The following is a 26,973-nucleotide window of genomic DNA, read 5'->3' as shown; positions in this document are numbered from 1 at the left end:
TGCACTGCTGTGGAGGCCATTTAGTGGGCTTCTCACTGGGTGCCATGGCCTCCACGTGTCTTTGGCCACCGGATTTTAGGCATTGTCAGTTCCGTGCCAGAAATCGGCGCGGAGCTGATTAAAATATTTAAATTCAAATTTAAATCTTATTAGCGGGCCCAGGACTAAAATCACCAGGCCCGCTAGCCTCTCCCCCCCTGCTAGGAGTGTTTCACTTCCAGGGGTTTACAACAGCTCTCCGGTAACGGGGAGCTGGCAGTCCAACCCTGCTGGAATGAAGGGGGGGCAACAGAGACCACTCAGAAGGTTGGGGGTAATGAGGGTAGTGCCCCTGGGCATTATCAGCCTGGCAGTGCCAGCTTGGCCTCCTGGCATTGCCCAAGGGACAAAGTGGCAATGCCCAGGGGGCACCTTGGCATTGCCGACCAGGCATTGGGCAATGCCAAGGGGGTGGGGCCAGAGGGGTTGGTGCCTATTGGGCCAGGGCTGCTGGGGGGGTAATCAATGGGGGTGAGGAGTCCTGTTGCCACTCTGCACTGGGATAAGTGACAGAAGGAGTGTGGACAACGATCAGTGCTGGTCATCTGGGTGATTGGGGGAGTCGGCCAGTGGGGAGGTCGGAGCTGTGGAGGGGGATTGGTCGGGGCTGGGAGGGGGCGGTCGGGAATGATAGGGAGGGATCAGGACTGCCAGATGTGGATGGGGTGAGATCAAAGTAGACTGGGGGCAGGGGGATTAGTGCTGGCCCGGAGTGATCCAGGAGCCCAGCAACCAGGGGGGGTCCAGTGCTCTGAAAACCAGCGTTGCAGGGTCGTGGGGCTGGCCAGAGCTCGAGCTGGCCGGTGATCAGGAGTCCGGCACATGTGTCGATCTCCGCTATGACAGATTGCGCATGCGCAGTGGCCCACTCAGCACTATGCTGCCGGCCTCTACACGGGAATGGGCCCCACCCACTGATTTTTATCAAGATTCCCGCTGAGGAAGTCTGCAATGCTCAGAGTGTGGGAGATTAATTTTGAAAATCCCGCTGAAAAAACCAGCGGGATTTACTCCAATTTTTACGTGAATTCAGCACTTAGAATTTTTTTGGGAGAATCTTTTGGTTCTTTATATCTGCCTTGTCCAACTGTTTCATCATTTGAAAACATTCATTCAGTCATCCGTCAGCTTTCCTTTTTCTGAAGAAAGAAAGTCTTTTTTGATAATTATTCACCAAGTATGGAGGAGATGCATTGGTCAACAACGTCAAATGTTGTAGAGAGGTCGAAGAGGAGAAGGAAGGATGAAACTCCACAGTAACATAGAATTGCCATTTGTGACTTTGATTTTGGTGCTGTGGCAGAGGCAGAACAAAGAGATGCAGTAATGATGGACATAGACCGGAGTGCCCTGAAGGGCTTTGAAAATGAAAAGAGGGACTTCACTGGAGCATTCTGGGAGAAGTCGGCCCAGCAACCTCTACTAAGAAGTGGGAAGTGGAAGAATCCCTCCAGTGATAAATGGGAGGAAGAACATTGGTGGAGGCGGCAATAGTTTGCAAAGAGTGAAAGGTGTTTTTTCTTCAACAAGGGTAGTAGAGATGGCAGTTTTGAAAGGGGGTAGCAGTGTCTGAGGAGAGGGAACCATTTACAATGTCAGTTAACATGAGTGCCAATAAGGTTTAATAAGAATGCTATTTGTTATTATGTTTAGTATTTCTAGATTTTCTTTTATCCTTTCCTTTAATAAGGATTTCCTTATTTTTCCTACTGCTGATGTTAGACTAACTGGCCTATATTTCCTGGACATGTTCTAACCCCCTTCTTAAATATAATAATTAAATATAATTATTTTTCCTCGGATGGTGATGGCTAGCTCGAGGGTACATAGCTTTAAATTGAGGGGTGATAGATATAGGACAGATGTCAGAGGTAGGTTCTTTACTCAGAGAGTAGTATGGGCGTGGAATGCCCTGCCTGCAACAGTAGTGGACTCGTCAACATTAAGGGCATTTAAAGGGTCATTGGATAAACATATGGATGATATTGGAATAGTGTAGGTTAGATGGGCTTTAGATTGGTTTCACAGGTCGGCGCAACATCGAGGGCCTGTACTGCGCTGTAATGTTCTATGTTCTATGTTCTATGAGCTCTGCGCCAGTCCTCTGGCACTATATCTTTTTCTAATGAATTATTTAACATGAGTAGTAATGCCTCTGATATCTTCTCCCTAGATTCTTTAAAAGTATGTAGATTCAATCCATACAGAGTGAGGTTTATCCTCTGAGTTTTTCCTTTGATTCATTTTAAATGTACTCATCTCATTACTCGTCTCACCATTTAATGTCATTTATCTCCTTGGTAAATATCAAAGCATAATAATTATTTAATATTTCTGCCATTTCACATTATTGTGTATAGAGTGTGCAAGAGGGAACTTAAAAAGGAAATTAGAAGAACAAAAAGAGGACATGAAAGGATAGTAGCAGGTAAAATAAAGGAAAATCCTAAGTTGTTTTACAAGCGCATTTAGGGTAAAAGGTTAACTAGGGAAAGTGTAGCATCCATTAAGGACCACAGGAGTAATTTGTGTGTGGAGCTGGAGAACATAGGTAGGGTTCTAAATGAATACTTTGTGTTGGAGTTCACTCGTGAGGGAGATGATGTGAGTATAGAAATCAGGGAGAAGGACTTGGATGCAATTAAATAAATTAACTTAGACCATTAGGAGATTTTGAGTGGTCTGACAAGCTTAAAAGTAGATAAATCCCCAGGGCCGGATGAAATGTATCCCAGATCATTGAGTGAGGCAAGGGAGGAAATAGCAGATGTGCTGGCAATAATTTTCAATTCCTCTCTGGCTACAGGAGAGGTAGTAAGAAATCTCACAACACCAGGTTAAAGTTGTGAGATTTCTTACTGTGTTTACCCTAGTCCAACGCCGGCATCTCCACATCACAGGAGAGGTGCCAGAGGATTAGAGAACAGCCAATGTGGCACTGTCTTTCAAGAAGGGAGAAAGAGATAAACCAGGAAATTACAGGCTAGCCAGTCTAATCTCAGTGATAAGGAAATATTGAAAGCAATTCTGAGAAACAGAATTAACCTGTATTTGGAGAGATAGGGATTAATGGAGAACAGTCAGCATGGTTTTGTTTTGTCGGTGTAGGCTGTCAACACTAATCCCCACCTTTGCAATCGAGCAACCGTCATGGACAGTATTCCAGCTCTTCCTCCCATTTATCACTGGAGGGGTTCTTCTGCTTCCCATTTCTCAGTAGATGTTGCTGGGCTGACTTCACCCAGAATGCTCCAGTGAACTCCCTCTACCGCTTCTACCAGATGCTCTTTCTCCTGTTTATCACTGGAGGGGTTCTTCCACTTCCCACTTTTCACTTGACTTCCTTGATTTATTTATTTTAATTTTATAATTCTTCTTTGCCTACTTAATTGCTTTTTAGACTTCTCTCCTAAGCTTTTCATATTTTCTCTTATCGTGCACTCCTATGCTGTCTATATACTTAATGTATGCCTCTTTCCCAACTCTCAATTGTTCCTTATGTCTTTATTCGTCTTTGGAGCTTATCTAAGCTTAATTAATTCTTTCCTTTCAGCAGAATATATTTTCCTATCTTCTGTGGAACACTGTTTTAAATGTTTCCCGTTGTTCTTCTATATTGTTTCTCATCAATATAGTCAGCCAACTTATTTTTTCAAACTCTATTCTCATCTACACAAAACTAGCTTTTCTCTATTAACTTAGTTTTCATTATACTCCTGGCATTTTCCATCTTCATCTTAAAAGCATTTTACTTTATGGTCACTATTGCCTAGATATTCTACTACTTTTATATCTCTTCTTCAATTGGCTCTCCATTACTTGATCCAAAAGTGAATCTTTCCTTTTTATATATAGGGTAGAAAGATGTCCTGTACAACTTATAGGAACTCTTTCCCATTATCCCTTTTACTCATCTCTTCTGACCAAGTTATATCAGGATAGTTAAACTCCCACATGATTATTATTTTATGGTTTTCATTTAATCCCCTAATTTGTCTCCATATTTATTTCTCCACTTGCATTCCACAATTAGGTGGTCCTAGACTACACCTTTTAGTGTGATTGACCATGTATTTTCTTTTATCTCTATCCATATTGAAATAACTTCTCCGAGGCTGGTGTCCCTTCACCAAAGTTAGATTTATTTACCGAGTAAGCAACACTCAGACAGGTATTGCCTCATACAGAGTATAAAACCTGGGGTGCCAATAACCCTAACGCTCCATATTATGTACAAATGCAGGACTCCCTGATTTGACAAGCTATTACTGCCTTAATCTGGGAGTTTGTATTCTAAGAGGTCCACATCATAGGCCTTGTTAAAGTCATTACACATATGGGCCGGAATTGTACTAGCACACCTGCCCCGGAATTAGTCGGGCAAGGCTTGCAAAACGGCATTCTCCGTTGGCCTCGGGCGGGATCTTATGAGCCTCGGGTGGGCGAGGTGGTAAAATTCTGCCTATTTTGTCTTGCTGTTTAATTCCCAGTCCTGATTTTTCTGTAGCCATGTTTCAGTAATCCCTTCTATTTCTGGCTCCTCCCAATGCATGATTCCTCCAAATCCCCTGTTTTATTACATTACATTTTATTGCATTGCTGGACAGACATTTTAAGCTAATTTTTAATAAGCTTTTTCTTACTTTATTTTTAAAGTTTTTAGACTCCCATTCTAGAACTATTTATCCCCTTGCCATTAATATCCTCCTTTACTTTATTTTTCCTATGTCCTCTGCCAAGTTTTAGTTACATTTAAGCTGCTTGCCCCTCTTCCTTTGCTATCTCCCTATTTCCCCTTTCCACCAGGGCACAGGTACCATCATGGTTCAAGGTGGAGCCGATCCCATTGGTACAGCACCTTCCTCTCCCAGAACTGGTGCCAGTGTCCCATGAGAAGGAACCTCTCTTCCCCATGCCATCCCTTTAGCCACGTGTTAACTCTCCTGATCTTTCTGTTCCTATGCTAATTTGCACATGCCTCAGGCAATAAATCAGAGATTATTACCCTGTTTTTTCATTCAGTGCCTCATTCCTGATACACTTCAAGAAGGACCTCCTCCCTTTTCCTACGTTTGTTGTTTGTTCCAACACAGACCAAGACAATTGGATTGACTTCCTCCTTTTCCAAGTTCTTCTCCAGCCATTGTGTGAAATCCCTTGCTCAGCAACTAGGTAGCAACACACTTCAGGATTCTTGTTCTTGGCTACTGAAGATGCTATCTCCCTAATTACAGGGTCCCCGATTACTACCACATTTCTATTCTGCCATTCTCCCTTTGGGCCTCTAACAGATCATACTCTTTCCTTCGTTATCCTGTTGTTCTGTCTGTATTTATTAAACATTGTTTGGTTTTCCTTAATTTTACTTGCCAATATTTTTCATGCCCTCACTTTGCTTTCCAAATTAATTTCACCTTTGCACTCCCTATACTTCCCTAAAATTTCTGCTGTATTCAGGTCTTGGTATTTGTCATAACCTTACTTTTTTTCCCTTCTTCTACCTTATATATTCCTTGTCAACCAGGAGTGCTCTAGATTTGAGAGTTCCATCCTTCTTTGTGAGAACATATTTGTTCTGAACACTCTTTATCTCCTCCTTGAATGCATCACATTGCTCTGACACTTCAAGTAACTGTTTCCATTCCACTTTTGCTAAATCATATCTCAGCTCAGTAAAGTTGGCATTCTCCAGTTTTGAACTTTTACACCTGTTTTTCTTTCTCTATAACTGCGCTCTTTCACTGGTACCCCTTCGATTTGCCCAGCGTCACGAGACTATGCCCCTTTCATTTTGAAAATATGATTTTTCGGCTTTCAACTGACGGGAAATTTTTCAATTTTAATTGAGAGAGAGCAAACTGTTTAAAAAGCATGGCCACATTCCAAGGTGAAGGTGAGAAACAAACAAATCACCTCAGGGGAGAGTGAAGGGAGACACATTTCCTGTAATCCAGACATTTACCGAAATACGTAACTGTCTAAGGAAGAGACATCAAAAATGCAAAGTATTGGTAACTGAAACAATGCCTACCATAGACAGACACATCCAAAACCTCTTGGTAATACACAATGGGTGAAATATTTCAAGACAAGGTTGCCCAGCCACTAGAGAGATGTTGCCAGTGACATTGGTGGTATCAAGAAAGTCTTCAGTAGAGGAAACAGGCTGAAGATTGCTCTCTCTCCCCCTCTCTCTTTTAGAATAAGTATGTCACCCAGTTTGAGAAGTCAACTCTATGAGAAACACACCCTCAAACTGAGACCTTATAATAATTGCAAAATCTTCTACACCTGACGACATCCAAGAAAGCAGCTAACCTAAATCAGCTGCAGCATTTAAATTCTTTGCATCAAGGACAATCAAAGGACACTTGAAAAAGAAGCATGAAATGGAAACTTAAATCTTTGTTGTGACCAACTGAGGTGGTTGAATAGAGGGGAGCCAGTTCACTCCTTTTCACCTGGTCATAACAAAATTGAAGGCTTGTGTCTGGGTTTGTTCCCATAGACTGAAGAAGAATCGGAGTGGGGAAAGTAAATTCACCCTTCAAAAGCAACTTTAAAACTGTAAAAAGTGCTAAAATGTCCACATTTGATGTCAGTTCTTTCACAGAGCAGGATGAGATAACTGATAAGAAGTTAAGGGCATTCTCCTTGGAAGAATTAAAAGATATAGCTAGGCACCTAGAGGTGGAGTTCCACTCGAAAGTCAGAAAAACTGAAATTTTAAAATGGGTGGCAAAACATCTAGAGGTGGAAATTGAGGATACTGAAACAGATAAAATAATGACAGAGAAATGACAGAGGGGAGACTTAATAGAGGTTTATAAAATGATGAAGGGGATAGATAGAGTGAACGTTCACTCGGGTGGATGGAGCTATTACAAGGGGGCATAACTATAGGGTTTGTGGTGGGAGATATAGGAAGGATATCAGAGGTAGGTTCTTTACGCAGAGAGTGGTTGGGGTGTAGAATGGACTGCCTGCAGTGATAGTGGAGTCAGACACTTTAGGAACATTTAAGCGGTTATTGGATAGGCACATGGAGCACACCAGGATGATAGGGAGTGGGATAGCTTGATCTTGGTTTCAGATAAAGCTCGGCACAACATCGTGGGCCGAAGGGCCTGTTCTGTGCTATACTGTTCTATGTAAGTTAAGAATGGAGCAATGGAAGTTCAAACTGGAATTTGGGAAAACAGCGAAAGAGTGGCAGAAACGGAAAGCGGAGAGAACTCCAGGTAGGGGAAAGGGAGTTTAAATTAAAACATCTTGAGCTGAGAAGGAAAGATCCTATTGCTGTGTCCATTGAAGATACCCCTAGCTCAGATTTAAGGGCTGAAGTATTCAAATTTGCAATTTAATCTTTATGTTTGGTGAAGAAGAGAGAACATCTTCATTATCTCTTTCAAAAGGAGATCTTGTAGAGACATATAAGATAATGAAAGGGCTAGACAGGGTAGAGGCAGAGAGATTCTTTCCACTTAGAAATGAAACAAGAACTAGAGAACACAGCCTCAAAATAAGGGGGAGTCAGTTTAGGACAGAGTTGAGGAGGAACTTCTTCTCTCAGAGGGTAGTGAATCTCTGGAATTCTCTGCGCGTTGAAGCAGTGGAGGCTACCTCGTTAAATATGTTTAAGTCACAGGTAGATAGATTTCTGATCAATAAGGGAATTAAGGGTTATGGGGAGCTGGCGGGTAAGTGGAACTAAACCACTATCAGATCAGCCATGATCTTATTGAATGGCAGGGCAGGCTCGAGGGGCTAGATGGCCTACTCCTGCTCCTATTTCTTATGTTCTTATGTTCTTAAGATTAGCACAGCAGTTAAAAGTGGCCAGTCCAACATGAGCCCTTGCTGTTGCAGAATAAGCTGACAGGAAAAGATTTACTCCCTCTTACTTGAGGAAAGTGCAACAAGCTCTGAGGCAGCAAAAAAGGCTATTTTACATGTGTACCAGTTAGTGCTGGGGGCATACCATCAGAAATTCCATACCCTCAGGATATAATCTGACCAATGCTACCTGGAATTTGAATGGCTTAAGCTGCTTGCTTTTGACTGGTGGATATAGGTGCTTAAAATTGATGCCACCTATGAAAATCTTTGTGAAATAATCCTCTTCGAGGAGTTCAAAAACTCCACCCTTCCCAAAAAGAACTCATGTAGAAAAATAGAGAGTGACGGGGCCAGACAGGCAACAACCCTGTTGGTGATTATGAGATTTCCCACAAACCCTCATCCCAAAGGAAACCCTTTCCTCATCACCCCCAGCCAACCGGGAAGGATGGAATGTGGGAAGGATGGAATGTGGGAGAGTGATAGGAAACTGAGCAGCCATGGGAGAGAAGGGACAGCTGGAAACACAAGTGCCTCTGCTCAGGCCAGAAAGGATGATGCTGAGAAGAGGAATGAGGCCACAAAGCCGTTGTCTTTTAAATGGAACAAGCTAGGACACCTCTGTGCTGAATGCTGAAGGTTATGGAAAAGTCCTGTAGATTTGTTGGAGCACACAACCCCACCCAGAAAATGAGAATCAGAGAAAGAGCATAACAGACCAGGCTTTGGCTCTGACTGCCCAGCAAATCCCTGTAGATGCAATACTGTGAGCTCAGGTGAGATTAATAAAATCAATGAGAGTTACAAGGATTTTGTTTCAGAAGGAAGGGTGGCCACATACTCCCAGAACAAAGCAAGTAACCCTTTAGTAATATTGAGGGGCCAACCAAACTCTACTATGGAGTACTCTCGGGGAAGCAGAACAGCTGTAGGAGGAAGTGCTTGGCATTTTCCCTGATTGTGTGCTTATCTGGTCTATGGTCAGACAAACGCCATCAAAGGAGGCTGAATGGCACTGCGGCCAGATGATCTAACTGTCTGGTTATCTTTACCTTTGTTGGGAGTCTGGTTGATTCCATGGAGGTAACAAATTGGTCTTCTCTGCTTGTGGCTCAGCAGGCTGATCTACTGTTAAAAAGTTAGCTCAGGCTACCCAAACTGAAGCTGAGGCAGAGGCAATCTCTAAAAGCTGCTACATAAAAAATGAGATGCTGATGAGGCAGTGGAGACCACCTCCCTTCCCTAGCACCCCCCCCCCCCCCCCCCCCCACCACACTTGCAAACGAGGAATGAACAGTGATCCACCAGGTATGGGGTCGCTGAGGTATCATGAGAAAATATTAGGACACAAAATCCAGATGGTTGGGCATGTTGGTGTATGAAAAGCTCAACCCTCATCAGCCAACAATTATACTGTCCACACCTCCACAAGCATGTAGTAAGGTTTTACAGAACCTGCCGCATCTACCAAGTTGTAGGAAAACCCCAGCCTGCAATAAAACTGGCACTTATTATTCCTGTCAGGCTTTTGGGAAATTATTTAGCAAAGTGGACTGTGGGAATGCGGCCTAAATCAGGGGGCTACCAGTATGTCCATACCATCATAGATGTGACTACCCACTTTCCAGAGACTGTTCCCCTGAGAACCATATCTGTCAAAAATAGTACAGGGGAAATTAACACAATGGCTGCCACTGACAATCACATCCAAAGCTTCTTGGATATCATAGAAACCCTACAGTGCAGAAAGAGGCCATTTGGCCCATCGAGTCTGCACCGACCACAATCCCACCCAGGCCCTACCCCCATATCCCTACATATTAACCCGCTAATCCCTCGAACCTACACATCTCAGTACACTAAGGGGCAATTTTAGCATGGCCAATCAACCTAACCCGCATATCTTTGGAGTGTGGGAGGAAACCGGAGCACCCGGAGGAAACCCACACAGACACAGGGAGAATGTGCAAACTCCACACAGACCGCGACCCGAGCCGGGATTCGAACCCAGGTCCCTGGAGCTGTGAAGCAGCAGTGCTAACCACTGTGCTACCGTGCTGCCCATATATGTGAGCAGTTGTTTAAATATTTCATGGCTAGGCTGCCCAGCCACTAGCGAGAGATTGCTGGTGACACAGACAGTGTCAAAAAAGTCTTCAGTAGAAGATACAGGCTAAAGATTGCTCTCTCTCTCCCAAACCACCACTATCCCCACTGAGACCATCCCCTTCCCTCCTGCTCTCTCTTTTGGAATAAGTGCGTCACCTATTCAGAGAAGCCAGCTCTACCAACAAACTGAGATCTCGTAATAATTGCAAACTTTTCTTCTTTTGACTGCATCCAAGGAATCAGCTAACCCAAATCAGCTGCAACATTTAAAATCTGTGCATCAAGGACAATCAAAGGTCATTTAACTGTATGTTCCTTTACCCATTTTGTATTTTCACTATCAATGGTCTCTACATCAGTGTCTGTCACTGTCAGTGTCTGATATTGTCTCTGTGTCTGTCACTATTTCTGTGTCAGAGTCTGTCACTGTCTCTGTCATTATCTCTGTGTCAGTGTCTGTCACTGTCTCTGTGCCAGTTTCAGTCTCAATGTCTGTCACTGTCTCTGTGCCAGTTTCAGTATGTGTGTCTGTCACTGTCTCTGTCAGTCACAGTCTTAGAGTCCATCACTGTCTCTATACCAATGTGTGTCACTGTCCCTGTGTCTGTCGCTGTCTCAGTGTCTGTCACTGTCCCTGTGTCAGTCTCTGTCACTGTCTTTGTGTCAGTCACTGTCTCTGTGTCTGTCTCTGTCACTATCTCAGTGTCTGTCACCGTCCCTGTGTCAGTCTCTGTCTCTTTGCCAGTGTCTGTTACTGTCAGTCACTGTCTCTGTGTCACTTTCTGTCACTGTTTCTGTGTCTGTTACTGTCTCAGTGTCCGTTCCTGTCTCAGTGTCAGCCACTGTTCCTGTCTCAGTGTCAGTCACTGTCCCTGTGTCAGTCAGTCTGTGTCTGTCACTGTCCCTGTGTCAGTCTCTGTGCCAGTGTCTGTCACTGTCTCTGTGCCAGTGTCTGTCACTGTCTCTGTGTCAGTCTCTGTCACTGTCCCGCTGTCAGTCTCAGTGCCTGTCACTGTCTCGGTGTGTGTGTTTAGTGTGGTGTTACAGTTTTTTCACCATGCCAGTGGTCTGTGTGTGCCGGTGTGTTATTGTCCTCGAGCACTGGCTGGCAGCATTTCCACACTCTCCCTCCACCATTGGTTGTGTTCAGTCTGGGATCTGCGGACTGGAGGGAGGGAGGAACATGACGCCTGGGCCGGAGTGGAGACTGTGGATGGGTAGTCCGGGCAACCGCAGGCAGCTGTAAGCCATGGCTTAGCCTGGGCTCCGCAAGCTGCTGGCGGCCCGGCTCCCCCCGCCAACATCCAGCCGCAGCCTGTGACTTTTTTGGAGGTTTTTTTTTACACCCCTCCCCCAGTGAGAGCTCTGCAGCAATCAGCAGCTCGCAGGCCCGGCTAGTGTGTGTAGAGGGCGGTGCAGGAACAGCAGAAGGTGGCAGCCCTATTATCAGCACTGCGAGTTCCCCAGACACACACACTGCCTGTCGGCAGGAAGTGTGTGCCGGAACCCAACTACAACTTGTTGGCTTTCACCTGCATTTGGAAAAGCAGGAATCAGACCCCCTGTGTGACATGGAGATGGGAGAGGTGGCCGAGGGCTCGTTCTTCAACCAGGCGATGCCAATAATTTTGCACTAGATGCAGAGTGAGGGCTCTTTCTCAAGTCACCATGCTGCCTGGGGTGGGTGTGTTTGGAACCAGCTTGACGACCAGGGTCATCATCCCTCTGCTCCAGAGCCAGGGTTTCCCGGTGAAAGCTCTGTGGGGGAGGACGCCTGAAGAAGCGGAGGAACTGGCGAAAGAGATGGATGTCCCTTTTTATACTAACAGGATCGACGATGTCTTGCTGCACCAGGATGTCGATCTGGTCTGCATCAACCTGCCGCCTCCGCTGACTCGCCAGATCGCTGTCAAGACCCTGGGTAAGTTGGAGCGGATAGTTTTGTTTTCGACCAGGTTTGTTTGTTCCATTTAACGAGCTGGGCATAGAGGGCGAGGCGAATCCGTGGTTGCTATTGAGCATTCCTCCACGGCTGTTCATTATACATCTTAATTTGTTCCTTTACAGGATCGATTGGTGTAGGGGAGGGGATGTCTGTATCTGTTAGGTTGTTATGGTGGTAAATATGAGTATAAATATTTGTAAATATATTTGGGTAAATTAATGTCACCTACATCTCCAGCACACGGATATACAGAACCCAGGAACAATTCCTTGGTAAATTTAAGGTAAGGTATTCCGCCTCGGTGTTGCTGTTTCCCTGGTTTCCAACTTGATCGTTCAAACTGTAGTGGCATAATACAACGTAATGGACAACTAGAAGGAAGATTATTGATTTTTATTTGATGGCTGAGAAAGACCCCCATAAGTCACAAGGGACATGACTCAACATGTTAAATAGCCCTTTCTCACGAGCTAAGTAAATAGAGAATGTGTCACAGACAGTAGGATGCAGTGCATTTTTGCCAGAATTGGCACTTAGCTAGATAACTCATGGGTGGCAAAGCCACAAATGGGTTATGATCTATGTAGGAAGGCTATATATCCACTGGCTGTAACTTATCCTATTTCTACAGCAGAATATCTAATTTAACTTATCTTTTGGTAACACCACAAACTGTAGAGATAAAAAATAGCTTCACAGTTTGCAGAAACATAGATGGTCTAGGAAGTGATGTGTCACTTCCTCCACCTTATGTTCGGTATGTTTGTGATCACTTCAGTATAGTATAGATTGGTTTATAGAAATCTATTTCAGATTATCACTAAAAAGAGCAAATAATAATATGTTTATTTTGTAGGGCTGTGACCAGAGCTATGCTAACATTTGCCTGTACATGTGCTTCTTTTTAGTCAACCAGGAGTCTGACATGTGTGAAAACACATTAACATACTCAAGAATCTCCAGATTAAACTATTGAGATATAAATAGATTTTCAGTTTGTCAACTTCCCGTATTCTACCTAAATCTAGATAATGTTGACATGAGTGGGGGCAGGAGCAAAACCCTATTCCCCTTCCAAAACAGAACTAAACCCACACAAATTATCATTGTAAAGTTTCAGTAAACCTCCTGCTACTTGACTAGTTAGGACCATCTTGTCTATGAAGGCTTTGACATGTAGTTGAAATTGACTGGAAAGAATCCCTAAGCTTCCTCACTGCAGGGCCCATTATTGAGCCAAGCAGGCTGACCAATCACTAATAGCAAATAGGAGAACCACAGACATACTATTGGATTACTGAGTCTGTCGTAGAGGATCAACATCCTGCAGCAACCCTGACTCCAAAGTGACCCAGTTTATATTTCTCAAGGAGGATTGTACCTGCATATAGACAGAATGAGAACATGAACTGAAATTTTGAATGATTCATTCAAGATATGCTGATATAAAGCTCACGTATATTCCATTTTAAAAAATTCACCATTAAATCACAAAGGAATGCTTTCCTTGTATACTGAACACTGAATGCTTCTAAACTTGTGCAGAAAAGGGAATATAAGGTGCTTGACTACAATGCATTATTGCAGACAAGAAAGAGATGTTGCTGAAACTTTTGTCTTGCACTTATCAGGATAAACACAAGAATGCCAAATTTCAAACAATCACAACAGTTTATACCATCTGTGTGGAGTCTGCACATTCTCCCCATGTCTGCATGGGTTTCCTCCAGGTGCTCCGGTTTCCTCCCACAGTCTGAAAGATGTGTTGGTTAGGTGCATTGGCCATGCTAAATTTTCCCTCAGTGTACCCGAACAGGCATCGGAGTGTGGCAACTGGGGGATTTTCACAGTAACTTCAGGGCAGTGTTAATGTAAGCCTACGTGTGACCCTAATAAATAAATAACTATGCACCTGGCATTGCAGTGGCATTGCAATTCATACACAATGTTGCTCAAATGTGTGGCAGGCAGAACATCTTTTCGGACTGATCTCAGCAGGTCTGACAGCATCTGTGGAGAGAGAACAGTTAACGTTTTGAGTCTGGATGATCCTTTGTCAGATCTCTGAGATTTTCTAGCATTTTCTGTTTTTATTTCAGATTCGGACATTGTTGTATGGTGTTATTACTGTTTGGCAGGTCTCAATGAAGTCCTTGTAGTCTTAAGTAGCCTAACTGTATGTACTTATTAACTATAAGAACTATGTACACATAAGTAAGGGGTTCAAGCTAGGAGCCGTCTCCATGCTTGCTTGTACACACAGCTCTCCAACACTAGACTGACCCTTAGGTACAGGTAATTTGTTCTCTTATATCACTGTGTGGCCTATTCTGTACTCAATGACACATTAACCCCATATGTGCCAGGCCATTATACTACAGACATGAGTTTAAATCCTACCATGGCAGCTTGTGGAATTTGATTAATAAATGTAGAGCATAAATTTAGTTTCAGTAATGGTGACTATAACAACTATCATTTATGGATTGATTGTTATAAAAACCTATCTGGTTCACTCATCTTTAGGGAAGGAAATTTGTCATCCTCACCTGGTCTGGTCTCATATGACTCCAGACTCCAGCCATGTGATTGCCTTTTAACTGCCCTCAATTAAAAGAAAATCAGGAATGGGACAGTGAGAGCTGACCTTGCTGGCAGTGCCCACATCTCATGAAAGAATAAAATAACCTATCCACATAACTGAAGTCCCTCATGCTTTGAACCACTTTTCTGCACCATTTCCAATACCTTCACATTTTTCCTAAAGTGTGATGTCCAGAATTATTTTTTCAAATCCATTCATGGGGTGTGAACATGGCTGGTTAGGCCAGCATTTATTGAACGCTCTTAATTTTCCTTGAAAAGGTGGTAGTGAGTTGCCTTCTTGAACCGCTGCAGTCCATGTAGTGGAGGTACACCCATAGGGCTGTTAGGGAGAGAGTTCCAGGATTTTGACCCAGCAACAGTGAAGGAACGCCGATATATTTCCAAATCAGGTGGTGAATGGCTTGGGGGGGAACTTCCAGGTGGTGGTGTTCCCATGCATTTGCTGCTCTTGTCTTTCTAGATGGTAGCAGTCATGGGTTTGGAAGGTGCTGTCTTAAGGAACTTTGGTGAGTTCATGCAGTGCATCTTTTTTTATTAATTTTGTGGATCATGGGCGTCGCTGGCTGGCCAGCATTTATTGCTCATCCCTAGTTGCCCTTGAGAAGGTGGTGGTGAGGTGCCTTCTTGAAAAGCTGCAGTCCATGTGCCGTGGGTTGACCCATAATGTCATTAGGGAGGGAATTCCAGGATTTTCACTCAGCTACTGCGAAGGAATGGTGATATATTTCCAAGTCAGGATAGTGAGTTGCTTGGAGGGGAACTTGCAGGTGGTGGTGTTTCCATGTATCTGATAAGGCTGAAGTACTGCAGCAATCTTCAGCCAGAAGTGTCGAGTGGATGATCCATCTCAGCCTCCTCCAGTGGTCCCCAGAATCTCAGATGCTAGCCTGCAGCCCATTTGATTCACGCCACATGATACCAAGAAATGGTTGGAGGCACTGGATACTGCAAAGGCAATGGGCCCTGGTAACATTCCAGCAATAGTACTGAAGACTTGTGCTCCAGAACTTGCCGCTCCCCTAGCCAAGCTCTTCCAGTACAGTTACAACATTGGCATCTACCCAGCAATGTAGAAAATTGTCCAGGTATGTCCGTACACAAAAAGCAGGACAAATCCAACCCAGCCAATTGCCACCCAATCAGTCTACCCTCGATCATCAGTAAAGTGATGGAAGGGGTCACCGACAGTGCTATCAAGCAGCACCTGCTCAGCAATAACCTACTCAGCGACGCCCAGTTTGGGTTTCGCCAGGGTCACTCAGCTCCTGACCTTATTACAGCTCTGGTTCAAACATGGACAAAAGAGCTGAATTCCAGAGGTAATGTGAGAGTGGCAGCCCTTGATATCAAGGCTGCATTCGACTGAGTGTGGCATCAAGGAGCCCTGGCAAAACTGGAATCAATAGGTATCAGGGGGAAAACACTCCACTGACTGGAATCATACCTGGTGCATGGGAAGATGGTTGTGGTTGTGGAGGGTCAGTCATCTCAGCCCAAGGACATCTCTGCAGGAATCCCTCAGACTACTGTCCTAGGCCCGACAATCTTCAGCTGCTTCATCAATGCCCTCCATCATAAGGTCAGAAGTGGGGATGTTTGCTGATGATTGCACAATGTTCAGCACCACTCACGAGTCCTCAGATATTGAAGCAGTCCGTGTTCAAATGCAACAAGATCTGGACAATATCCAGGCTTGGGCTGACAAGTGGTAAGTAACATTCACGCCACACAAATGCCAGGCAATGACCATCACCAATAAGAGATATTCTAACCACTGTCCCTTGACATTCAACGGTGTTACCATCACTGAATCCCCCACTATCAATATCCTTGTGGTTACCATTGACCAGAAACTCAACTGGACTCACCACATTAACACAATGGCTGCAAGAGCAGGTCAGAGGCTTGGAATACTGCGGCGAATAAGTCACCTCCTAACTCCGCAAAGCCTATCCACCATCTACAAGGCACAAGTTAGGAGTGTGATGGAATACTCCACACTTGCCTGGATGGGTGCAGCTCCAACAACACTCAAGAAGCTTGACACTATCCAGGACAATGCAGCCCGCTTGATTGGCACCACATCTACAAACATCCACTCCCTCCACCGCTGACACACAGTGGCAGCAGTGTGTACTATCTACAAGATGCAATGCAGAAATTCACCAAAGATCCTTAGACAGCATATTCCAAACCCACAATCACTTCCATCTGGAAGGACAAGGGGAATAGATACATGGGAACACCACCATCTGCAAGTACCCCTCCAAGCTACTCACCATGCTGACTTGGAAATATATCACCATTCCTTTGCAGTTGCTGGGTCAAATTCCTAGAATTCCCTCCCTGATGGCATTGTGGGTCAACCCATAGCACATGGACTGCACTGCAGCGATTTAAGAAGGCAGCTCACCATCACCTTCCCGAGGGCAACAAGGGATGGGCATAAAATGCTGTAAGAAGTTTAACAACACCAGGTTAAAGTCCAACAGGTTTATTTGGTAGCAAAAGCCACACAAGCTTTCGGAGCTCCAAGCTCCTTCTTCAGGTGAGTGGGAATTCTGACAGTCACTGGAATTCTGACTGTCACTGTCTGGAGACAATACACATCTCTTTAGCCTGTCTTGATGCTCTCTCCAGTCACATTGTTTATATCTTAAAGACTTGATTAGCTGTAAGTATTCGCATTCCAAACATTATTCATGTAAATTGAGTTTGTGTCTTTATATGCCCTGTTTGTGAACAGAATTCCCACTCACCTGAAGAAGGGGTTTGGAGCTCCGAAAGCTTGTGTGGCTTTTGTTACCACATAAACCTGTTGGACTTTAACCTGGTGTTGTTAAACATCTTACTGTGTTTACCCCAGTCCTCTCCACATCATGACTCCATCAACACCATAAAATGCTGGCCAGCCAGTGACCTCCATGTGCCCCGAATGAATAAAAAAATCTGCTGCCCTTGTCCTTCTAGATGTAAGTGGTCGTGGGTTTGGAAGGTGCTGTCTAAGGATCTTTGGTGAATTTCTGCACTGTATCTTGTAGATAGTGCACACTGCTACTACTGAGCGTTGGTGGTGGAGGGAATTGATGTTTGTGGATGTGGTGCCAATCAAGTGGGTTGTTTTGTCCTGGATGGTGTCAAGCTTCTTGAGTGTTGTTGGAGCTGCAGCTATCCAGGGATGTGGAGAGTATTCCATCACACTCCTGACTTGTGCCTTGTAGATGGTGGACAGCCTTTGGGGAGTCAGAAGGTGAGTTACTCACCGTACGATTCCTAGCCTTTGACCTGCTCTTGTAGCTACAGTATTTATGTGGCATTTGAACACAATACTCCTGTTGAAGCTGAATTAGAGTTTTAGAAACATTCACCATAAACCCCATGTTTTTATATTCTATGCCTCTATTTATAAAAGCTCAGGATTTCATAGGCCTTATTACAACAGCTTTCTCAATCAGTTCTGCCACTTCAACGAATGGTGCACATATAACCACAGATCCCTTTGTCCTTCATCCCATTTTACAATTATATCCTTTTTATATTGCTTCTTTTTGTTCTTCCTGTCAAAATGCCAAATCACTTCATATTTCTCTGCCACATGTCTACTTATTCCATCAATGGATGGATGTTAATCAAGCAGGTTGCTTTGTCCTGGGTGGTGTCTAACCTCCTGAGTGTTGTTCAAGCTGTACAGATCCAGGCAAGTAGAGAGTATTCCATCACACTCCTGACGTGTGCCTTGTAGATGGTGGACAGCCTTTGGTGAGTCAGGAGGTGAGTTACTCACCGTACGATTCCTAGCCTTTGACCTGCTCTTGTAGCTACAGTATTTATGTGGCATTTGACCACAATACTCCTGTTGAAGCTGAATTAGAGTTTTAGAAACATTCACCCTTCTACTTATTCCACCAACCTCTTTAAATCTATCACTCCCTTCCCCACAGTACTTGCAAGTTTTGTGTTATCTGCTAATTTTAAAATAGTGCAGTGTACACTCAAGTCAAAGTCATTAATATGGATAAAGAAAAGCAGTGGTCTTAATACTAATCCCATGGAACCGCATTATAAACCCTCCTCCAGTCTGAAAAGCATCCATTTACCATTATTCTCTGTTTCCTGGCACTCAGTCAACTTTGCATCCAGGCTGTCACTGTCCCTCAGACTACAGCAATTGCATTACTCTGATCACTCATCAAACAATTGAGTGAAGTTAGTTTAAGAGGATTTGGCTTTAACACTCTATGCTGGCTTTCCTTAATTAATTTGTCCAAGTGACTATTAATTTTGTTCTGTATTATCGTTTCCAAAAGCTTTCCCATCAATTAGGTTAAACTGACTGGCCTACTAGGCTTATTCTCTAAACTCTTTCTTAAACAAGCAATTTGCAATTCTCCCATCTTCTACCACCACCCCTGTATCTGAGGAAGTATGGAAGGTTATGGCCAGTGCCGCCAAAGTTTCGACCATTATTTCATTCAATATTTTCGGATGGATCGAATCCAGTCCTGATGACTCATCAACCAGCCTTTTAAACACCTCCTCCTTAACAATCTTTAGCCCACCCAGTGTCACAACTAAGTCTCAACAGGACCGGGTGAGGGGTTATCAAATATCATAATCCCTGCATCTGAAAATGAGCCTAAACAATTTTTTTTGCAGCAAACACGAACAGAAAAGAAGGAACATGCTAAGGCTCTTTCCTCAAGAAAAAGGAAAGTTGAAAGGTGGCCTGATAAAGATCTTTAAAAAATATGAAGGGGTTTGATGATACTAATGCAAAGAAGATGCTTCAACTTGTGAAGGGGTCCAAAACTAGGGGTCATAAACATAAAATAATCATGAAGGACAAACGTCTTTTTCCAGAATTGTGAGAATGTGGAACTCACTAGAATGTTGAATTTTGAATGATTACAGCACAGAAGGAGGCCATCTGGTCCATCCAGTGCATGCTGACTCTTTACAAAAGCAATACAACTAGACCTACTACTCTGCCTTTTCCCGTAGTCCAGCAATTCTTCCCCTTCATGTACTTACCTAATTCTTTTTGAAAGCCTGGATTGATTATGTCTCCACCATCCTTTAGGTAGTGCAAGATTGGAACCTCTTGCTGCATAAAATTTTTTCCTCAGATCGCCTTTGTTTCTTTTGTCAATCACCTGAAATTTGTGTCCTCTGGTTCTCGGCCCTTCCAGTTTTTCTCTATCTACTCTGTGTAGACCCCTCATAATTTGTTCACCTTTACCCAATTTTCTCTCAACTGTCCCTGCTCTGAGAACTCCAGTGCAATTTATTAATCTAACTGAAGTTCCTCGACCTGGAACCATCTCATTAAATCTCTTCTGTGCCCTCTCACATGCCTTCATTTCCTTCCTTACATGTGGTGTCCAGAATTGGACACAATTGTCCAACTGTGGTAGAACCATTGTTTTATAGAGGTTCATCATTGTTTTATTCAATGAAGCCTGGAGGTGAAGGATAAAACTGGGTTAATCTTTACATGCTTTTATAAGCCTTATTTAGGGAGAAACACTTTACAGACATGCACCTCTTTACCCAACCACCACTGTTTCAGTCTGTTTCTAATTATAGGGGCACAAGTGAATTCCCAGTTAATGACCACTCCCTGCATACAATTAAAGAAAGTTAAATTATGATCAGTAGAGTCCCTTTAAATAAAAATCAGGCATGAGATATGCAACCAAAATTTGAAAACAAATTTAATCAAAAACATTAATATTCTGTGCAGAGTATCTAGGATCCCAGACAACTTCTTCATTAACAATTTATTTATGTAAAACAATCTGACAGTTGATGGCTTGCATCCACCCATTTAATGTTAAAGATTTCCTTTTCGATAGCATTTGCACCAAACTGCAAGGTCAACCTCTAACCTTTTGCCACTTCAAAGGTACTTTACCTACAAGGAACAATTATCCGTATAACATTCAATGAGATGCTATTTTCTGTATGTCCATCTCACTTCAAATATTCAACAAGTAGAGCTCCATATCTGCTGCCTCCACATGAGCCAGTGTTTTGCAGCCAGAGTACTTTTAATAACTATTTTATTTTCTTAGCTTTCTAAGCAAAAGGACAACATTTTCCATTCTCACCCATCAGAAATATTACGAGACCATTATATATAAACCAAATATAATAAAACTAGAATACCCATCAGGAAGATTAGCATGAGAAGCATCATTATAAATGAGCAGTTTCATGTTCCTTGGGTCACCAAAAGCATGCATTTCTCCAAATTTAATTTTCTGGATGTTTTCTCTACTTTCGGATTTGTTTTTGTAGTGGTTAACTCCAACACATCTAAGCTCACATCTGGCCTAGTCTGAGTGCACAATCAGTTCATCTGATGAATCAGGATTTCCAATTGCTCTGTCTCACCTTCAGATATAGCATAATCTTTCTGTGACGACTTTGCACAATTAACCAGGATGAGAGTAACACTTTCTAAATAAGATTTAGACTGGAATTTTACCGTCCCGCCCACCACGGGAATCAGAGCGGGCAAGGGGCGGACCATGGAAAGGTCTGTTGACCTCGGGCGGGATTTTACGGTTTCAGGACAAGGGAGGTTGTAAAATCCTGCCCTTAGAATGATCCCAAACCTAATTTGCTTAATTTCTAACCAATATAATTAAAAGCCGCACAAACTTGACTCACAATTTTAAATTCTACTCTGTTATTAATAACACATTTCTCAAATTTCACAGTATCACCTTTCAAGAAATCATGAACCTGCATCATGAAGATTGTTGCAAGTTTTATTTTATGATACCAATAAAATAATGTGAGATCTGCTTTTAGTTGAACACAACGGGGCAATTCTCCCAGCCCACTGCACTACCCGAGTAACACAGCGGGCTGGGAGACATCAGCAGCGGCTGTTTTGCAGCTTCACACTGGGCATCACGGCCTCAATGCATCTCCCAGGCAAAGATTTCTGATGTAATCAGCTCCGTGCTGGAAATTGGCGCAGAGCTGATTATCATATGGAAATGTGATAATTTGGTAGCAAAAGCCACTAGCTTTCGGAGCGCTGCTTCTTAGAACAAAACAAAGAACAAAGAACAATACAGCACAGGAACAGGCCCTTCGGCCCTCCAAGCCCGCGCCGCTCCCCGGTCCAGGATTGAATCCTGAATCCAGGATCCCCGCCCAATTTTCCAGCCTATCTACATACCAATATCCTATCCACCGAGCTGTCCCTCACAGCTACGATGCTTTGTTCATTACAACCTATTAACTCACCCCCACCCCCTATTCCAGACCATGTGATCCCCAGGGAGAGGCGAAAACCCAGAGTGAAAAACCCCAGGGCCAATATGGGGAAAAAAAAAATCTGGGAAATTCCTCTCCGACCCCCTGAGGCGATCGAAACGAGTCCAGGAGATCACAATGGCCCTGATCGGATAATGCTTCCCAACCCTAGTCATTTCCACTTCCATGAACACCATATGAATTCCCTGCCCCCGAGACAGGTTCCCAACTATCCGCAGTATATTCTTACCTGACAAAGGAGCAGCGCTCCAAAAGCTAGTGGCTTTTGCTACCAAATAAACCTGTTGGACTTTAACCTGGTGTTGTGAGACTTCTTACTGTGTTCATCATTCAGGCCATAGATGCAATTGTTTAGTTTTCCATAGTTTTCCTTCTGCATCTGCTGCCTCTTTTGGGGTTTCGGAAACTCTTCTTTCTGAAAATAAATGGAGGAGGAATTTCTAGAGTATATAGGGGATCGTTTTCTGGACCAGTAGTTGAGGAACCAACAAGGGAACAGGCCATCTTGGACTGGGTATTATGCAATGAGAAAGGATTAGTTGGCAATCTAATTGTGAGAGAACCCTTGGGGATGAGTGACCAATATGGTAGAATTCCTGGTGGATATTGAGGTAATTGATTCTGAGACCAAGATCCTGAATCTCAATGAAGGTAACTATGATGGTATGAGGCATGAGTTGGCTATGATGGACTGGGAAACATTACTGAAAGGAAGGACGGTGGATAAGCAATGGCAGGCATTTAAGGAACAAATAGATGAACTCCAAAAGGGCTTTATTCTTGTCAGGCATAAGAGTGGTAAGAAAACTGTGACCAAACCATGGTTTACAAAGGAAATTAGGGATGGTATTAGATTCAAAGAAGAAGCATACAAATTGGCAAAAAAATGCAATAAACCTAAGGATTGGGAACTGTTTAAAATTCAGCAAAGGTGGACCAAGGGATTGATTAAGAAGGGGAATATAGGGTATGGAAAGAAGATGGCGGGGAACATAAAACTTTAATGTAAATGTTTCTATAGGTATATAAAGAGAAAAAGATTGACAAAGAACAGTCAGAAAAGTGGGATTGATAACAGGGAACAAAGAAATGGCTGAGGAACTAAATTCAAACTTTGCTTCTGTCTTCACAAAGGGAGACATGAATAATGCACCAGAAGTTCTGAGAAGCACACGCAAGTTTTTCGTGAGGAACTGAAGGAAATCAGTATTAGTAGAGAAATCGTTTTAGGGAAATTGATGGGATTGAAGGTAGATACATCTTCAGGACTTGATAAGGAAGTGGCCCTGGAAATAGTAGATTCCTTGGTGGTAATTTTCCAAAATTCTTTGGGCTCTGAAATGGTTGCTACAGATTGGAGGGTAGGCAATGTAAGCCCGCTACTCAAAAATGGAGGTAGAAAGAGAACAGGGAACTATAGACCAGTGAGCATATTATTGGTACTTGGGAAGTTGCTAGAGTCCATTATCGAGGATTTCATAGCGCAGCATTGGAAAGCAGTGGTATAATCAGGCAAAGTCAGCATGGATTTATGAAAGGGAAATCATGCTTGACAAATCTACTGGACTTCGTTGAGGATGTAACTAGTAAAGTTGACCAGGGAGATCTGGTGGATGTGGTGTATTTAGACTTTCAGAAGGCTTTCAACAAGGTCTCACATGGAAGATTACTATGTAAAGTTAAAGCTCATGGGATTGCGGGTGGTGTCTTGAGATGGATAGAAAGCTGGGTAGCAGAAAGGAAGCAAGGTGTTGGAATACATGGGTTTTTTTCCAATTGGAAGGCGGTGACTAGTAGGGTATTGCAGGGAACTGTGCTAGGACCCCAGCTGTTCACATTATATAATAATGATTTGGATGAGGAAACTAAATGTATTATTGCCAGATTTGCAGATGATACAAAGTTGGGTGGGAGGGTGAGCTGTGAGGAGGCTGCAGAGATCCTTTAGCATGATTTGGACAGGCTGAGTGAGTGGGCATATGCATGGCGGATGAAGTATAATGTGGATAAATATGAGATTATCCACTTTGGTAGCAATAATAGGAAGGCAGATTATTATTTGAATGGGTGCAAATTGAGAGAGGTGGATACTCAGCGAGACTTTGGTGTCCTCATGCATCAGTCGCTGAAAGTAAGTGCACAGGTACAGCAGGCAGTAAAGAAGGCAAATGGTATGTTGGCCTTCATTGCGAGAGGATTCAAGTATCGGAATAGGAATGTTTTATTGCAATTGTACAGCATATTAGTGAGGCCACACGTGGAGTATTGTGTGTAGTTTTGGTGTCCTTATCTGAGGAAGGATGTCCTTGCTATAGAGGGAATGCAGTGAAGGTGTACCAGGCTGATTCCTGAGGTAGCAGGTCAGTCATATGAGGACAAACTAAGTTGGTTTGCATTATATTCATTTAAGTTTAGAAGAGTGAGAGGGGATCTCATAGAAACTTATAAAACTTTGACAGTATTAGGCAGGATAGATTTGGAAAGAATGTTCCCTATGGTGGAAGAGTCCAGAACTGAGGGTCATAGTTTGATGATAAGGGGTAAACCTTTTAGGACTGAGTTGACGAGAAATTTCTTCACCCAGAGAATGTTGAATCTGTGGGATTCACTACCACAGAAAGTAGTTGGGGCCAAAAGGTTGTGTGATTTCAAGAAGAGATTAAGAATAGCTCTTGGGGCCGAAGGGATCAAGGGATATAAGGGAAAGGGGGATCAGGATATTGAATTTGATGATCAGCCATGATCATAATGATTAGCAAAGCAGACTCAAAGGGCTGAATGGCCGACTCCTGCATCAATTTTCTATGTTTCTATGTAAAAGTATCACCAATAAAAAATGTGGCTTTAATGTCAGTTTTTCTACACTCCCTTGAATATGTGACCAACAGAGCTAAAAGGATTTTTAAGATTATTTTTCTAGTTGTGGGAGAATGGAATCTACAATGTCTGTATCACCCAGTCAATCTTCAAAACACCTAGTGACTAGTCTTGCTTTAGCTTGTAAGTCCCATTTGCATGGACTATTTTGGTACAAATCCACCTGTGACAAAGCTGGTTGACCCTTATCTGGTACTTCAGAATAAACTCTATTCAACTATCTAACTCCTTTGTTGGTTCTTTTATTAATTTTTCCTCAAGTTTATTGGCAGCCACTAAAATTTAATGCTCATGATGATTTCTGCTTCTAATTTTGTTACTAAGACTATTCTCTGATTTCTATATTATTGTTTAATCTATTCAAGCAATAGCCTCTATTTCTACTTCTGTCAGTCGGGACTTATACTGCAAGATCTTCCCCTCTGGTTCAGGCTGATGCAAGAGCCACTTCCAGACTCACTATCAGTAATTGCATTTTTTACTTTCCTACTTTAGACTGTTTCACCCCATTCTGCCAGTTCATGGACTTTGCTTATTTGCCATCATCCTGAACATTTGAGCAATATTTAAACTTGCCATAAGCTTTTCCTGCACATTCCATAATATCCCACAGCAAGTTTTAATCTGGGTAGTGTGTCCACAAGTGGGCTATGTGCAGCAAGAAGCAGGAGCCAGCTATCCTGAAAAGACCCATAACAACTAAAGGTCATAAACTCATTGGGTGAAATGGCATGGCCAGGTAAATACACATCAGGTAAATACACATATTCTAGGATGAAATTGGTCAATGGATTTGAACTCACTGAGTATTTAATGATTTCTGATGGGCAAGTTTATAGAAAATAGAAAAGCTACAGCACAAACAGGCCCTTCGGCCTACAAGTTGTGCCGAACATGTCCCTACCTACTAGGCTTACCTATAATGCTCTATCTTACTAACTTCCATGAACTTATCCAAAAGTCTCTTAAAAGACCCTATCGAATCCGCCTCCACCACCACTACCGGCAGCCGATTCCACACACCCACCACCCTCTGAGTGAAAAACTTACCCCTAACATCTCCTCTGTACCTACTCCCCAGCACCCTAAACCTGTGACCTCTTGTGGCAACCATTCCAGCCTTGGGTAAAAGCCTCTGAGAATCCACTCTATCAATACCTCTCAACATCTTATACACCTCTATCAGGTCAACTCTCATCCTACGCCTCTCCAAGGAGAAAAGACCTAGCTCTCTCAACCTATCCTCATAAGGCATGCCATCTAATCCAGGCAACATCCTTGAAAATCTCCTCTTCTATGGCTTCCACATCCTTTCTGTAATGAGGCGACCAGAACTGGGCACAGTACTCCAAGTGGGGTCTGACCAGGGCCCTATACAGCTGCAGCATTATCTCCCGATTTCTAAACTCAATTCCTCTATTGATGAAGGCCAGTATTCCATACGCCCTCTTAATTACAGCCTCTACCTGCGACGCTGCTTTGAGTGTCCTATGAACCCGGACCCCAAGATCCTTCTGATGTTTATGATTATGATGCAGATTTAGTTATTAATCACATTTGGAGCATGGCTAATGACGTTGGCTGAGCCAGATGTACAAACCTGGAAACCCTGGGTTAATTAAAACTATTTAGGTTGATGGATAATGAATGGGAAAACAGTTTATGCGAGTTCCCTTTCACTGTTTGGTGAGATAAATGAGTTTTATGGATTTTAATGTTCTACAGCCAGATTTCAAAATGTGTGCATCCTTCATACTCTCCTGAAAGTGTGAACTCCTGTGTCAGGAAACAGTTCAGGTGTGGGATGTGTAAGTAGCAGTAGAATACATTTCCATAGCTAATCTAAACCTTATGTTCATAGAATCCCTACAGTGTATAAGAAGGCCATTTGGCCCATAGAGTCTGCACCTGAAAGAGCATCTTACCAAGGCCCATGCACCTGCCTGTAACCCCATGTATTTACCATGGCTTATCCACCTAGCCTACACATAATTGGACACTAAGAGGCAATTTAGCATGGCCAATCCATCTAACCTGCACATCTTTGGACTGTGGGAGGAAACTGGAGCACCCAGAGGAAACCCATGTAGACACGGGAAAAATGTGTAAACTCCACATGGTCAGTCAACAAGACCGGAATCAAACCCGTGTCCCTAGCGCTGTGAGGAAGCTGTGCTAACCATTGAAGCACCATGCTGCCCACTATGGGCTGATACCCCAGATACTTGACCAGCCTCATTCCCCAGAGCAAGATCCAACAATGC

The 26,973-nt window shown here is 43.3% G+C and overlaps 1 protein-coding gene across 1 annotated transcript in view; it reads left to right on the top strand.

Annotated features, from left to right (window-relative positions):
* The first annotated feature begins 11,155 nt into the window (after window positions 1-11,155).
* gfod1 (glucose-fructose oxidoreductase domain containing 1) overlaps window positions 11,156-26,973 on the top strand; it is a 138,233-nt gene continuing 122,415 nt past the window's right edge. The window contains exon 1 of the mRNA XM_078241120.1: window positions 11,156-11,908. Within this exon, the coding sequence (XP_078097246.1) occupies window positions 11,656-11,908 (253 nt within the window). The 5' untranslated portion in view covers window positions 11,156-11,655. The remainder of the gene's footprint in view (window positions 11,909-26,973) is intronic.

Source organism: Mustelus asterias, chromosome 2 (genome assembly GCF_964213995.1).
Source record: "Mustelus asterias chromosome 2, sMusAst1.hap1.1, whole genome shotgun sequence".
NCBI classification, from domain to species: domain Eukaryota; kingdom Metazoa; phylum Chordata; class Chondrichthyes; order Carcharhiniformes; family Triakidae; genus Mustelus; species Mustelus asterias.
The sequence above is the reverse complement of the archived record's forward strand: the minus strand, read 5'-3'. Positions and strand labels throughout refer to the sequence as shown.